Here is a 16,590-nt window from a genome sequence, read left to right as displayed (position 1 = left end):
ACAGTGTAGAGAGTTGTGGTGCAGAGAAGGTGAAGGTTAATTGGATTCCTTTTTTTTTTTTTTTGGAGACAGGTGTCACTCTGTCGCCCAGGGTGGAGTGCAGTGGCGCTATCGTGGCTCATTGCAGTCTTTACCTCCCAGGACTCAGGTGATCCTCCCACCTCTGCCTCCCCAGTGGCTGGGACTACAGGCGCACGCTACCATGCCCGGCTACTTTTTAATATTTTTAGTAGAGCCAGGGTTTCACTATGTTGCCCAGACTGGTCTCAAACTCCAGTTCTCAAGCGATCCTGCCTGCCTTGGCCTCCCAAAGTGCTGGGATTACAGGCGTGAGCCACAGCGCCCACCCTATAATTGCATTCCTAAAGAGCTAAGTCGGAGGTGGGGGGAAACGAGAAAGGTAAAAATAGTTCATTTTTCTAAGAAAAATCTACTATCTACTATGGCCTTTGCACATGTTCCCATCTGCACTGTGCTTCCCTCTCTTTTTCTATTTAACTATTTATCTTCCAGATCTCAGCTGCAGCTGCAGTTCCTCAGGATAACCTCCAACTTCTCGAAGATACTCACCATGATTGATTAGTATGTTATACTAGGCAGGTAGTTCCATGAAGAGAAGATCTGTATCTCAGTCTCAGTGTATGCGCAGCGGGTAGCTCTGCACCTACGATCCTCAGTAAGAACAGTATTTATGAACTGAACGACCGAATGTTTAACCACTGCCCACTTACGCAAGAAGCCTTCCGGAGGGACAAGTCTACAGACGCCGCGCGTCGCAACAACGTCACTTCCGCCGGAAGGTTCTCATGAGGAACCACTCAGATTCCTGTCACTTCTCAAAGCATCTCCGTCGAAAACATGGCTCTGCCACCCTTTTTCGGCCAGGGTCGCCCAGGCCCACCGCCCCCGCAGCCGCCGCCTCCTGCTCCTTTCGGCTGTCCGCCACCGCCGCTGCCCTCCCCGGCTTTCCCGCCTCCTCTCCCCCAGCGGCCCGGCCCTTTTCCGGGGACCTCCGCCCCCTTCCTTCAGCCTCCGCTGGCTCTGCAGCCCCGAGCCTCCGCGGAAGCCTCCCGCGGCGGCGGCGGCGGCGCTGGCGCCTTCTACCCGGTGCCACCACCGCCGCTGCCTCCTCCGCCGCCCCAGTGCCGGCCCTTCCCGGGGACCGACGCCGGCGAGCGACCGCGGCCGCCGCCTCCCGGCCCGGGGCCGCCTTGGAGCTCGCGCTGGCCTGAGGCGCCGCCGCCGCCGGCCGACGTGCTCGGGGATGCGGCCCTCCAGCGCCTGCGCGACCGGCAGTGGCTGGAGGCGGTGTTCGGGACCCCGCGGCGGGCTGGCTGTCCGGTGCCCCAGCGCACGCACGCTGGGCCCAGCCTTGGCGAAGTGCGAGCGCGATTGCGCGGGGCTCTGCGCCTGGTGCGACGGCTGCGCGGCCTGAGCCAGGCCCTGCGCGAGGCCGAAGCCGACGGCGCGGCCTGGGCCTTGTTGTATTCCCAGGTGGGGCCGCTGCGCGCGGAACTGGCCGAGCGGCTACAGCCGTTGACCCAGGCTGCCTATGTGGGCGAGGCGCGGAGGAGGCTGGAGAGGGTCCGGCGCCGCCGGCTGCGGCTTCGCGAGAGGGCCCGGGAACGCGAGGCCGAGCGGGAGGCAGAGGCCGCGCGGGCAGTGGAACGCGAGCAGGAGATTGACCGCTGGAGGGTGAAGTGTGTGCAGGAGGTGGAGGAGAAGAAGCGGGTGAGAGCAGCGGCCGCGCATGGGGGTGGGAGTGGTGGTGGTTGGAACCTGGAGCACCAGGAGGCTTTAAACTTCCATTTCCCAGGGCTAAGGCTCTGTCCTTACGCGCCAAATGAAGCGACAGCTAACCTTCCCACCTCATACCACCATGTTAATTTTGTGTTAATGATGTACACAAAAGTTCAGGTGCACTGTAAAGTCCTGTAAACACAAAGTATAGGATTACACAGTGGCATTGCACGAATGACGGGTCTCCTCTATCCTGCTCCAACATTGTCCACTTACTTTCAAAACCAGTAAGTGTCTAGTTCCTTGTGTCTTGTGCTGCCCTAGGTGATTTTAAGAATACAAAATATAGGCCGGGCGCGGTGGCCCACGCCTGTAATCCCAGCACTTTGGGAGGCTGAGGCGGGTGGATCACGAGGTCAGGAGTTCAAGGCCAGCCTGGCCAAGATGGTGAAACCCCGTCTCTACTAAAAATATAAAAATTAGCCATGCCTGGTAGTGGGCGCCTGAAATCCCAGCTACTCGGGAGGCCGAGACAGGAGAATCGCTTGAACTCGGGAGGTGGAGATTGCAGTAAGCTGAGATCACACCACTGCACTCCAGCCTGGGCGACAGAGCAAGACTGTTTCAAAAAAAATAAATAAAAAGAGAGCTTTGGGACCCTACCTCAAGGAATATATATATACTCTAATTAGCTGATGGGGCAATAGTGATTCCCCGAGGATTCCTTTGTTTACAAGTTTCAAACCATGTATCCCCAGGTTCAGCAATAGTGTTTCGGAGCATTTACTATATATACTAGGAGCTGTGCTAAGGTCGTTAAATATACCAGATCTTGAATCTTTATAACAGCCTTGAGAAGTAGGAAGTATTATGCTAATTTTACAGGTTAGGAAGTTGAGGCATAGAGAGGTTAACTTGCCAACGGTCACACAACCAGTTTGTGGCAGTTTCCCATATTTGATCCCAAGTTGTCTAATTCCAAAGCGTGTTGATCTCAGCCTCTTTAGGGCCAGGGTAAAACTGAAAATTGTTCAGATAGTTCTCTAAGGCATTTTCTTTTTTTAAATTTTTTCTTTTTTTATTTTTTTGAGACGGAGTTTTGCTCTTGTTGCCCAGGCTGGAGTGCAATGGCACAATCTAGGCTAACCACAACCTCCACCTCCCGTGTTCAAGCGATTCTCCTGCTTCAGCCTCCTGAGTAGCTAGACTTACAGGCATGCGCCACTACACCCCAGCTAATTGTATATTTTTAGTAGAGACAGGGTTTCTCCATGTTGGTCAGACTGGTCTTGAACTCCTGACCTCAGGTGATCCACCTGCCTCTGCCTCCCAGAGTGCTGGGATTATAGGCATGAGCCACTACACCCGGCAGTCTAAGGCATTTTCATTACCTTTGAGTGCCTCTGGGTTTCCCTTCCCTCCTCCTCATTATTTCTATTATTATTACATTGTAATACATAATGAAATAATTATACAACTCACCATAATGTAGAAACAGTGGGAGCCCTGAGCTTGTTTCCTGCGACTAGACAGTCACATCTGGGAGTGATAGGAGACAGTGACAGATCATCAGGCTTTAGATTCTCCATAAGGAGCCCACAAGCTAGATCCCTCCCATGCGCAGTTCACTTTTTTGTGCTGCTATGAGCATCTAATGCTCCCGTTGCTGATCTGACAGGAGGCGGAGCTCAGGCGGTAATACAAGCAATGGGGAAGTGGCTGTAAATAGAGATGAAACTTCACTTGCTCACCTGCCTCATCTTTTGCTGTGTGATCTGGTTCCTAACAGGCCATGGACTGGTTTCCATCCTTGACCTGGGGTTGGTTGACCCCTGGCTTAGAGATCTGTGGGAGATCATGTCAGTATAGCGTGGCGTGTGTTAGGAATTCAACTGTAGGTGCTATAAAAGCCCAAGAAAGGACATCTAATTTACTGAGGGAATGCTTCCCAAATGATGTAATGACACTAAGCTGAGTCTTTTTTTTTTTTTTTTTTTTTGAGACGGAGTCTCACTCTGTCACCCAGGCTGGAGTGCAGTGGCTGGATCTCAGTTCACTGCAAGCTCCGCCTCCCGGGTTCAAGTGATTCTCCTGCCTCAGCCTCCCGAGTAGCTGGGACAACAGGCGCCCACCACCTCGCCCGGCTAGTTTTTTGTATTTTTTAGTAGAGACGGGGTTTCACTGTGTTAGCCAGGATGGTCTCGATCTCCTGACCTCGTGATCCGCCCGTCTTGGCCTCCCAAAGTCCTGGGATTACAGGCTTGAGCCACCGCGCCCGGCCTCTTTTTTTTTTTGAGACAGAGTCTCGCACTGTTGCCCGGACTGGAGTGCAGTAGTGTGGTCTCGGCTTACTGCAATCTCCGCCTCCCAGGTTCAAGTGATTATCCTGCCTCAGCCCCCTGAGTAGCTGGGATTACAGGCGCACACCCACCACTCCTGGCTATAAGCTGAGTCTTAAAGGAAAAATCAACCAGGTGAAGGTAATAGATGCAGTTCCAGGGAAACAGAGTAATCCAAACAGAGAAGTGAAACAGCTTGGTGTTGGCTGTAGTGGTGGAATTACAGGCACTTATTTGACAGATGGGGGAGAGCACTTTAGTCAGGAGGATTCTCTCCATCACCCACAGTGGGGATTTTTTATTTTATTTATTTTATTTTTTTAAAGAGACAGGGTTAGGGCCGGGCACGGTGGCTCACGCCTGTAATCCCAGCACTTTGGGAGGCCAAGGTGGATGGATCACCTGAGGTCAGGAGTTGGAGACGAGCCTGGCCAACATGGTGAAACCCTGTCTATACTAAAAATACAAAAAATTAGCCAGGTATGGTGGCGGGTGCCTGTAATCCTAGCTACTTGGGAGGCTGAGGCAGGGAATCGCTTGAACCCAGGAGGCAGAGGTTGCAGTGAGCCGAGATCGCGCCATTACACTCCAACCTGGACGACAGACAGACTCCATCTCAAAAAAAAAAAAAAAAAAAAAAAAAAGGGTTGGGGGCGGGTGCGGTGGCTCACGCCTATAATCCTAGCATTTTGGGAGGCTGAGGCAGGCAGATTACTTGAGCCCAGGAGTTCCAGACCAGCCTGGGCAAAATGGAGAAACCTCGTCTCTACAAAAAACAACAATTAACTGGGCATGGTGATGCTGTAATGACACTATTGCACTCCAGCCTGGGCAACAGAATGAGACCCTGTCTCAAAAAAAATACAAAGTTTCACTCTGTTGCCCAGGCTGGAGTACAGTAGGTTTGTCATAGCCTGTAGCTTTGAACTCCTGGTCTCAAAGTGATCCTCTCGCCTTAGCCTCCTGAGTAGGAATAGCTAGGGACACAAGTTATTATGCCCAGCTTCCATGATGAGGATGTTGGAGACAGAGTCTTAATGAGGAGTGGCTTGAGGAACTGGGGTTCTTTAGTCTGTGTGTGAACTAAGTCAAGAGTAGGATAGCAATCTTTGATATTTGAAAAGCTGTCACGTGGAAGAGATTCCTAGGACTTCAGAGCAGTGGAGCACAAACATAGGTTGTCACTAAGAGACCTTTGTAGAGGTCTCAGCCTTTCCAGCCACATTCCTTATCCTCCCTGGGAATCTGAATCTTCAAGTCTAGGGAGTCTGCATTTTTAACAAGAGTCTAAGCTTAACAAGGTAAGTTGGACACCTGCTCCCTGCACTGCACTTTGAGAAACACTGAGGAAGAAACAAAACCAGTGCTATGTGGAAGATACAGAGAGGAGAGGTTCCTCTTTAAGATGAAGGTTGTACCGTCAGTGGAGGGGGATAACCTCTTAGCTAGAGAGGAGTTGTGCAAGGCCTAGGAAATTGGGATGTAGATTCAGTAGAGTCTCTCTTAACCTGGAAACTGTCTGATCCTTTAAAATCTAACCACTGGGCAGCTATTCTCTGCTCTAAGTTTGTTCCTAATTACGAGGTCTCATGGGCTTTGTTTCTCCTCCAGGAGCAGGAACTCAAAGCAGCCGCTGATGGCGTACTATCTGAAGTGAGGAAAAAACAAGCAGATACCAAAAGAATGGTGGACATTCTTCGGGCTTTGGAGAAATTGAGGAAATTGAGGAAAGAGGCTGCAGCAAGGAAAGGTAACTGTGACTTTGCATTTTTTTCCTTGTTCCCTTCCCCTTCTTTAGTGCCTCCCACCCCAAATATTATTGAGGGAAAAATACTTGAAACTTCATGATTTTCACCTTGTAGGGTAGCTGGGAACTTCTGAAGGAGGAAGCCTCAGAAGATGTTTAGCCTTTGGTAGCCCAGGTTGAAAAGAGAGGCAAGTGTGGGAACCCACTGCACTGTCTTCCTGTTGACTTATCATTCCTACCCCGGGCATTTCTGGCCACACTCTTCCTAGTGGGCTTGTCATGGCTAGTCAACTTTGCCTTGTGCCAAAGTGAAAGCTTTTCACCCTTACTGGGTGCTCCAGAAAGTGTTGAAAACTTGGCATGCTTCTTCAGATACATTTTAAATCTGAATTATTTCTAGTTGAAGAGGTACGAATGATTGGACAGGGCAGGGATTGCAGACTGTGTGGATTTCCCCACCTTCCCTGCATGTAACTGGTCTCTTCTTGCCTCTGGAGGAAGCACCAGACACTATAGCCAGGCAGTTCAAGCTTCTCCACAGAAATTTGTTCCAATCGTGCTGGCTTTCTAGAAGTTACCCAGTTGTGCTTTCCATTTGCCTGTCTGGATCTTAGCTGTTGTCATTCTGTTCATCTGGAGGGCCCTCAGTCCCATCTTCGCCATTTTAGGATCTCACTATTCAAAACCAAATATACGTGCAGCATCCTTCATCCTTCCCTGATCTGGACTGAAGTAACCTCCGGTTGCTTCTCACTTGCACCTGCTTTGGACCACATGCTGATTTATTTAGTAGATTGTAGGCCTTTGGTATTCACCAGAGGTATTTGAGAGTGTACAAATTAGCAAATGCCACTCTAACAAATGATTTCACCTGTGTTGTTTAAAATATAAATGAAAACTGGGATTCTTTTAGACCCTTAAGAAAGTTGTGTTGGAATATGACCATTTTGTATTCACTCAGGCTCATTTGCCAGCTAAGTGATTGGCTTCTGCATACCAGCCTTTAGAGTGGCTAATTCACATCCAGACCTCCATTGTTTGGAAACAGATGTCTCCATTGTGGTACTCTCAGGGCGCTTGTAAATCAGAGGGAAGTTAGCATCTGCTTTGTCTACTCATCTCTCTTTTTCACCAGAAAGCAAAACCTGAGAGCTATTTAATATTCCCTCACCTCCCATCCTCTATGAGGTGAGTGCTCAGTAAACTTCTGCCAAGTAATTTACCAGCATTTCCCAATATTAATCTTCCTCAGTTTGGTCCAAAAGCAGGAGGACATTTTAGGAAAATCATGATCTATAGAAACAAACAGACTTTGTGGCTTTAACTGACTTGAGTGTAAAATGATTTGGTAAGCAGCAGCTGGTTGCATGCGTACTGAAAATGAGCAGCTAACTTCTCTCTTCAAGATGTGTGCACCTCCAACTAAGTGCTAAATGATGAGACTGGATGTTTAAGCAGGACCACGTTGTAAATTGTCTTATGGGCCATGCTAGAGTTCTCATTCACACTTAAAGCTGTGGGGAACCACTGAAAGTTTTTAAGTGAAATGATGGCAAAGATCAGTGCCAGTAGAGCAGAGAAAGTTTTGGAGCGTCCAGGAGAGAGAGAGAAGGGTAGAGAGACTGGTAAGGCTATTCGGCACGGATAGTATGGAAGCATAAGCTGAGCGACGTCAGTGTAGGAGAATTGAGAGATAGTGAATAATTCCAATAATTCACGATTATTAGTGAATAATTCTCAAGTCAAAGAATTGAGAGATAATGAATAAAGGTATACGTGTATATACCCATGTACGTATAAATAAATAACTTAGGGAACTCAGAGTATAGGAACTAAAGGGAAAAGAAATGACTTCCAGGTTCTAGCCTCACCTACTGAATAAGTGAAGATAGCTTTTTTTTTTCCTTTTTTTTTTTTTAAAAGACAGGGTCTTGCACTGTTACCTAGGCTGAAGTGCAGTGATGCAATCGTAATTCACTACAGCCTTATACTCCCAGGCACAAGCAATCCTCCCTCCTCAGCCTCCTGAGTAGTAGGGACTACAGGTGCACACCACCACACCTGGCTAATTTTTAAATTTTTTGTAGAGATAGGGTTTCGCCATGTTGCCCAAGCTGGTCTCGAACTCCTGGGCTCAAGCAATTCTCCCACTTGGCCTCCCAAAGTTGTAGATTACAGGTGTGAGCCACTGTGCCTGACTGATACCATTCTAATGAAGAAGGAAAACAAAGGAGGAGGAACAGGTTTGGGGTTGACAAGTTTAGTTGGGGACCTGTTGAGTTTGAGGTGTGTGTGGTACATCCTGGATAAGAGTTCATTAGCATGTAGCCATGAGTCAAAATGACCTTAAGGAGATTGTACAGCATGAGATGAGGGCCAAAAAGACAAAATCATAAGAAATGTCAAAATCAAGGTAGAAGGTGAGGAGAGCAAAAAAGAGACTAAGAGAGGTCAGAGAGATGGGAGGAAAAGATAGGCTCCCTGCTTCCTTCTGGAAAGTGGCAAGTGCTTAGAGAGATTGTGTAGTCTTGGTGATATGGTTCGGCTGTGTCCCCACCCAAATCTCATCTTGAATTGTAGCTCCCATAATTCCCACATGTTGTGGGAGGGACCTGGTGTTAGGTAATTGAATCATGGGGACAGGTCACATGCTGTTCTTGTGATCATAAGTCTCATGAGATCTGATGGATTTATAGGGCCGGGCGCGGTGGCTCAAGCCTGTAATCCCAGCACTTTGGGAGGCCGAGACGGGCGGATCACGAGGTCAGGAGATCGAGACCATCCTGGCTAATATGGTGAAACCCCGTCTCTACTAAAAATACAAAAAACTAGCTGGGCGAGGTGGTGGGCGCCTGTAGTCCCAGCTACTTGGGAGGCTGAGGCAGGAGAATGGTGTAAACCCGGGAGGCGGAGCTTGCAGTGAGCTGAGATCCGGCCACTGCACTCCAGCCTGGGCGACAGAGCGAGACTCCGTCTCAAAAAAAAAAAAAAAAAAAAAAAAAAAAAAGAAATCCATAGAAAGGAAAAAAGTAACATGCCCAAGAATATGCATTGTATCACTATGGAACAGGACATTTGGAATAACTTTTAGGTGTCCAGGAGTAGGGAACTTGATAAGTATATTCTAGTGCATTGATTTGATGAAATAGGATACAGCCATTAAATAATTACGAAGATTGGAGAAGAATGTACAGAATCGACAGGGAGAAGTGGAAATTACATATATATAACGTAGAACTATATGAAGTTGCTAATACATGGACAAAAAGACCTGAAGAGAACATGGGAAAGTATAAAATGGTTGATTATGGTAATGGGATTAGGGTATTTTTTTTTCTTTCTTGTATCTGGTATTCTTTTTTTTTTTTTTTTGGAGATAAGAGTCTCGCTCTATCACCCAGGCCAGAGTGCAGTGGCATGTTCTTGGCTCACTGCAGCCTCCACCTCCTGGTTTCAGGCGATACTTCTGGCTTAGCCTCCTGAGTAGCTGGAACTACAGGCATACACCACCGTGCCTGGCTAATTTTTTTGTATTTTTAGTGGATATGGGGTTTCACCATGTTGGTCAGGCTGGTATCGAACTCCTGAGCTCAGGCAATCCACTTGCCTCAGTCTCCCAAAGTGCTAGGTTTACAGGTATGAGCCACCACACCTGGCCCTGTATCTGGTATTGCTAAAATGCATGGGTAATGTATTTTCCTTTAAAATCTTCAAGGACTGACAGGATAGATCACACCCACATCACCCTACATTGATTCACCTAGCAGCTTTTGTATTGTAGGGAAATTATGGTAGTGAGTACAGAATTGCAGTCCACTCAAGTATTCATTAAGTTAAAATCTTCTTTTCTTATGAAACTTTATGAAAAATTTCTCACATGTACAAAAATAGAATACATACTCATCATCATCTATACCATTGTCACACCAAAAAAATTAGCAATAATTCTTTGATATCACCTAATAACCAGACTATTTTCCCAGCTGTGGCTTTAGATACGTTGGCTATACTGTTAGCTGATCTCATAGTTAAATCAGGATAATAACCATCCCAGTTTTACTGGGACATGGGGCTTCCAGTGCTACATGCGGGCAAACCAAAACAGTTGGTCAGCCTACTGTCAGCAGCAGACTGCAAGGTCAGTGTGGATGGTTAAGTGTATCTTCCTCCTTATCAAAGTGTGCACTCCCAAAATTCACACTCAGAGTGATGCTGAGGGAATTTCACAAACAATGAAGTTAAGACAAGTTCCTCGGGCCGGGCGCGGTGGCTCAAGCCTGTAATCCCAGCACTTTGGGAGGCCGAGACGGGCGGATCACGAGGTCAGGAGATCGAGACCATCCTGGCTAACGTGGTGAAACCCCGTCTCTACTAAAAAATACAAAAATCTAGCCGGGCGAGGTGGCGGGCGCCTGTAGTCCCAGCTGCTCGGGAGGCTGAGGCAGGAGAATGGCGTAAACCCGGGAGGCGGAGCTTGCAGTGAGCTGAGATCCAGCCACTGCAGTCCAGCCTGGGCAACAGAGCAAGACTCCGTCTCAAAAAAAAAAAAAAAAAGTTCCTCCCTTTAGTGAGCTCACTGTTTCAAGTGGAGGATTAAGACTATCAGAAATAAACAAAGTGGAGGCCAGGTATGGTGGCTCATGCCTTTAATCCTAGCACTTTGGGAGGCCGAGGCAGCCGGATCACCTGAGGTCGGGAGTTTGAGACCAGCCTGACCAACATGGAGAAACCCTGTCTCTACTAAAAATACAAAAATTAACTAGGTGTGGTGGCACATGCCCGTAATCCCAGCTACTCGGGAGGCTGAGGCAGGAGAATTGTTTGAACCCAGGAGGCGGAGGTTGCGGTGAGCTGAGATGTGCCATTGCACTCCAGTCTGGGCAACAAGAGTGAAACTCAGTCTCAAAAAAAAAAAAGGAAAAGAAATAAAATCAGAGATTAAGTGGTGTGATCCAGAGGGAGGAGTTGAGAAAGTCAGGGTAGGGTCAGAGTAATTGAATACTCAAAAACATCAAATTGAGCCTTAAAGATTGGATTTCCAAATTTTAATCGATACATACTGTAAGTAGGACTTTGAACCTGCTCATTATAGCACAGATTTTGTGATAAGAAAAAGTGTGTAAAAGGCCATTTGGGCTGGATGCAGTGGCTCACTTTGGGAAGCCAAGCTGGTAGATTGCTTGCGGCCAGGAGTTGGAGATTAGCCTGGGCAACATAGCAAGACCTCATACAAAACTTTTTTTTTTTTTTTTTTGGGAGATAAAGTCTCATTCTGTCACCCAGGTTGGAGTGCAGTGGTGCAATCTCTGCTCACTGCAAGCTCCACCTCCTTCTGCGTTCACACCATTCTCCTGCCTCAGCCTCCCGAGTAGCTGGGACTACAGGTACCCGCCACCATGCCCGGCTAATTTTTTGTATTTTTAGTAGAGACAGGGTTTCATCGTGTTAGCCAGGATGGTCTCGATCTCCTGACCTTGTGAGACCTCATACAAAAACTTTACAAATTAGTAGGTAGGGCCAGGCACCAGTGGCTCATGCCTGTAATCCCAGCACTGTGGGAGGCCAAGGCAGGAGGATTGCTTGACCAGGAGTTTAAGACCAGCTTGAGAAACATAGGGAGACCCTGTCTCTACAAAGATAAAAATAAATTGGCTAGATGTGGTGGCACATGCCTGTAGTCCCAGCTACTTGGGAGGCTGAGGTGGGAAGATCTCTTGGTCCCAGGAGGTCGAGGCTGCAGTGAGTCGTGATCATGCTACTGCACTCCAGCCTGGGCAACAGAGTGAGACCGTGTCTCAAAAAAAAAAAGAAAAAAGAAAAAGCCATGCATGGTGGTGCACACCTGTAGTTGTAGCTACTTGGGAAGCCAAGGTGGGAGGATTGCTTGAGCCCAGGAGTTTGAAGTTGCAGTGAGCTATGATCACACCACTTGTACTCCAGCCTAGGTGATAGAGTGAGGCCTGGTCTCAATAAATAAATAAATAAAATGCCAATTTGTTCTTTCTGCCCAGGGGTTTGTCCTCCAGCCTCAGCAGATGAGACTTTTGAGCACCATCTTCAGCGACTGAGAAAACTCATTAAAAAGCGCTCTGAACTATATGAAGCTGAAGAGAGAGCCCTCAGAGTTATGCTGGAAGGAGAACAAGAGGAAGAGAGGAAAAGAGAATTAGAAAAGAAACAAAGAAAAGAAAAAGAGAAAATTTTACTTCAGAAACGTGAAATTGAGTCCAAGTTGTTTGGAGATCCAGGTATGTTGCTCTATAACCAGTGGAGAAAATGAAAATACTAGATTGACAGCTCTTCTTATCATGGGTGAACTCAAGCTAAGAGGTAGTAGGCAGCAAATGACACCTTCCAGATTTGCAGTTCTATGTCATAGAACTCATGGATACAGATAAACACATTTGCTCATTCTGTCATAATCATAGGCTCAGTCACCTTGCCTTGAGAAATACATTGTGGATATCAAGCATGATAACATGGTATTGTGCTTTTCTCTTTCAGACGAGTTCCCACTTGCTCACCTCTTGGAGCCTTTCCGACAATATTACCTCCAAGCTGAGCACTCACTACCAGCGCTCATCCAGATCAGGTCAGAGGGGCAGGCTCTCCATGTTGTCTTTCCCTTAGGTAGCAAGAAGCACTTGAAGAAGTGCTTACATTGTTTAGGTTTATTATTGTCTTTTTTTTAAGTTCCATAGGGAACTTAAAAAAAATTATGGGTTTATAATGTTTCCATATTCAAGGATGCTGCATACATGTTGTTTAGTCCTCATTAATCCTTGAGAAGTTGATGTCCCTATTTTTATAGGTGAAGAAACAAACTCAGGTTGTGACTTGCTGTATTATCTCATGTTATAGATATTATAGCTGTTACATTGATTTAAAGCATTGGTTTCCTTTTCCAAATTATCTTCGGGTGCTAACCAGACCCAGGAAAAAGAAACCCTCCACTATGTACTTGCCTGTGGAGACGGTTTAAGACCCATGCTGACTTCTGAGCTCTTACAGGTCAAAGCCCAGAAACTTGGGAACAAGGAGGCACATCTGAATCTGCAGTTCTTAAGGAGCTAGGCAGAGTTTTCAGCTCTCTGGGTCTCCTTTTCCTCACCTATAAAATGAAGACAGTGGACTAGACTGTGGACTTCAAACTTGAGCAGAAGCACTCTTCCAAAATGCAGTCTTTGAGGAAACACCATGTAAGATAAATGGAATGAATGGGTTCCCGAGGCAGTATAAATCTGTTGTTGCCTAGAAGCACTTTGTTGTTTCTAGACTCCCATAAACATTTGCTTGGGGCCTAGGGGTTTTCAAAGTGTGATTTGAAAATCACTGAACTAAGTGATCTCAGATGTCCCTTCTAAAACCTCAGCTGTTTGTGATTCTCATGAAAGAATGCTCTTTAGCATATCAAGTTTATGTTCTAGGAAAAGTTTATTTTTTGCTAATATACAAGTTTTAGCTTTTAAACATAAGTACAGTTGATTCTCATTTTTCATGACAGCTATATTCTCTAAAGTCACTGCAAACACTGATTTCAGAATACTGAACATCACTCCTAACGGAAACACAGGGTTAGGTAGATTCCTGGGAGCCTCTGGTCACAATGTTTTTGTCAGCTGATGAATACCTTGTTGTATGTGTGTTTGTGTTAAAGACACCTTATTTAATATATGTTGTTGATTTACTAACATTGAACTCACGACTAATAGTACTCTACCTCATGCCTAAATGAAGCTTACCTAACACACTTTCTCCACAAAGCACATCACAGCCTTCTTGCCGTTAGGAACGCTACACTTAGGGCCATTTTAAACAGTAAAGTCGTCAGTAAAAAGCGCAAAAATATGGAAAATGTGGCACTAAATAGAGAAAAGAACCCATTTATATTAATAGTATGCGCTGAAAACAAGAAGGCAGACTAAGTATTGCCTTCTTTGATCTCAGCTGGGAACAGTTCATTTTCATAACTCAGATTTTTTTGCCACTCTGTGTGTCTACAAGTATCCATGAAAGAGCTACAAGTGATGATTTGGGAGCTGCAAATAAATTTTAGTTAGTAGGCACATATGCAAATACAGAATCTGTAAATAATGAGGATTGACTTTATTATTAGGTTATCCATAAGGCTATAAGTTCTTCAGAGTTTTTTCTCCTTTTATGTGTAAATTTAAGAAATGTAGTCATTTTCTTGATTCCTAGAAATCAAGTTCTGTAATAGGTTAGTATATCAGTCATTTGAAAGCTAAGTCTTAGAATATGTAGTTGCTGAACATCTTATTTGAAATAAAACAGAAATAAATAGTTGTTCTATAATGTTCTTATTAAGGCATGATTGGGATCAGTACCTGGTGCCATCCGATCATCCCAAAGGCAACTTCGTTCCCCAAGGATGGGTCCTTCCCCCGCTCCCCAGCAACGACATCTGGGCAACTGCTGTTAAGCTGCATTAGTAAGGATGCTCCAGGAGTGTGGTCCAGCCAACGCTCTTTCCAGCTCTAAATATTAGCGATGGTGCCATCTTTTGCTGTAGACTAAACTGCAACTTCTGAATTCCATGTGGCATTCCCCTACCCTGAAGTTACGCTTTCCTTCTGTGCTCTGTGCTGGCCAGAGGTGCCTCTTAAATCAGATTAATGTGGTTCTTCAAGAAAGGACTTAGGTGAACTGAGCTTTTTACCACAGGCAGTGAATGACCTGGGTTCACCAAATTTGCCTCTGTTTTGAGGGGCTTGGTCCAGAGTGACTAATTTACTCTAACTTCCTTGTGTGTTGAAGGGTAAGTACACTCAAACACTGAATACAGGTGTGCAATGGGTAGATTTCACAGCCCTTCCACTAATAGTGAGTGTGAAGGCAAGCTTGATGCAAAACCTCCTGACCTTTCCTACCTGAAGAGCCCTTTGACTTCTAGGAAGAAAGGTCAAAAACATGTTATCTTCAGTTTTGTTAATCCCAGTTTTGGTGCAGCTTGGGAGGCTGCTAATTAGGAAGATGGCAGTGACTGTAGGCTGGGTTGCCAGAAAATATGGTGGCCTAGTCTTACTATTTCAGGTGGGGTACTTAGAAAACCTGAAGAATACCCAAATTGGATTGTGTTTTAATGGACAATGGCTGTATTTTTTCCATGTTAGAAGGATCCTAATGAAAGCACCTGTTATTTTTAAGTTTCTAAGGGTCTAGTTGTTCAGAATCCCCAAGGATATTTCCTTAACCTCACCCAGTCACATTGTAGGAGCCATTGTAGCTGTGGAATTATCTTAGGAACTCAAGCTTCTAAAACTAGCCATGTAGTCAAATCTGGGGGAAAAGCAAATACAAATAATAAAATATATTTTTTATATTCATTAATAAATGCTGTTGTGCTTGGAGATGATCACTCATATAACGTATCATTTTTTTGGTTCTGTTTTGATTTAGTTTTTGCCAATTATTTTGTTATATTTCCAAAAAACTAAATAAAAATCATTTTATTTTTTAGTTTGTGCCTTTGCTGCCAATTTGTTGCCTTCCAAATCACTTAGCACACACTTTCACATTGATGAAACGTGTTTTCATTCAAAAATTCAAATTTATTAAGCAGGCATTTGTTACAGGAATGTGAATCTTAAACATCAAACTTTATCTGTAAAATCCACGTCTGGATTGGTAAAGATACCGTCAATTTTGGAAATAATGTTAGTGTACTGTAGTTGGAAGCTTTTGGGTGCAAGATACTAATGCCTTTGTCCCTTTTCTGTTGTTTAATTTGCATTAATTTATACATTATATAGACTTAACAGATAGGGAATGAGAGCCACATGTCTCCAAAATTTATGTCTACGTTTATAAATCCTAAAATCTGATATGATTACCCTCGTAGAACTCCACAATCCTGTGTGCCTTTTTGTTAGATATCTCCACCATTTGCTCTCTGATGAGATGCAGGAAGAGTAGAAATAAGGTGAATTGTACAATGTGTGTTTGGTGTCTGGACAGCCTTGCCACTAAGACATCTGCTGTGAGGACAGGGAATGTGCTACAGGGACTCAGGAAAACTCAGGCAGCAGAACCCAAGAAGGTGGCATTTAGCCACAGATGGAGAAAAAAAAAGTCCCTTTTCCTTTTGGCCCTTGCAAGGTTTTAATAGAGTGAGCAGGCCGGGTGTGGTGACTCACACCTGTAATCCCAGCACTTTGGGAGGCCGAGGCAGGTGGATCACCTGAGGTCGGGAGTTGAAGACCTGCCTGGCCAACATGGTGAAATCCCATCTCTACTAAAAATACAAAAATTAGCCAGGTATGATGGCAGGCGCCTGTAATCCCAGCTACTTGGGAGGCTGAGGCAGGAAAACCACTTGAAGCCAGGAGGCGGAGGTTGCAGTGAGCCGAGATCACACCATTGTACTCCAGCCTGGGCAACAGAGTGAGACTCTGTCTCAAAACAAAATTTTTTAAAAAAAGTTGTTTGGTATTTATTTGTAAGATTTTCCTGGTTTATTACCTGTGTAGTGGTGGTGGCAGCAGTCACTGGTTGTTTCAGGTTTAGAGAGACTCATGGTAGTGTCTTTAATGAACTGTACTTCCAAGAATATGAGCAGTGTTACTGTAATCTTATCCCACAGTCTTTTTTTTTTTTTTTTTTTACTTGGGAAAATTTCAAATACATTAAAAAATAAAGAGAATAGTACAATGATTTTTTTCCATGTACCCATCATCCAGCTTCAAGTCATTATCAGCTCATGGCCAATCTTGTTTCATCTGTGCATCCTCCACTCACCCTGGA

The 16,590-nt window shown here is 45.5% G+C and overlaps 1 protein-coding gene across 1 annotated transcript; it reads left to right on the top strand.

Moving 5' to 3' along the window:
• Positions 1–707: 707 nt before the first annotated feature.
• PDCD7 (programmed cell death 7) lies at positions 708–14,897 on the top strand. Its single transcript, XM_050795995.1, has 5 exons — positions 708–1,731; positions 5,691–5,829; positions 11,838–12,074; positions 12,331–12,418; positions 14,156–14,897. The coding sequence occupies exons 1-5, from the start codon at positions 859–861 to the stop codon at positions 14,277–14,279; spliced, it is 1,461 nt and encodes a 486-aa protein (XP_050651952.1). The 5' UTR covers positions 708–858; the 3' UTR covers positions 14,280–14,897.
• The last annotated feature ends 1,693 nt before the right edge of the window (positions 14,898–16,590 follow it).

This window comes from Macaca thibetana, chromosome 7 (genome assembly GCF_024542745.1).
Source record: "Macaca thibetana thibetana isolate TM-01 chromosome 7, ASM2454274v1, whole genome shotgun sequence".
NCBI classification, from domain to species: Eukaryota; Metazoa; Chordata; class Mammalia; order Primates; family Cercopithecidae; genus Macaca; species Macaca thibetana.
Note: the sequence above shows the minus strand (reverse complement) of the source record. Positions and strands in the feature narration are given on the sequence as shown.

Excerpts from the sequence above, each read along its gene's own strand:
- PDCD7 (XM_050795995.1), top strand. The coding sequence starts at position 859 with ATGGCTCTGCCACCCTTTTTCGGCCAGGGTCGCCCAGGCCCACCGCCC. Across the intron at positions 5,830-11,837 it reads AGAGGCTGCAGCAAGGAAAG|GGGTTTGTCCTCCAGCCTCA; the intron begins GTAACTGTGACT and ends CTTTCTGCCCAG. Across the intron at positions 12,075-12,330 it reads CAAGTTGTTTGGAGATCCAG|ACGAGTTCCCACTTGCTCAC; the intron begins GTATGTTGCTCT and ends TTTCTCTTTCAG.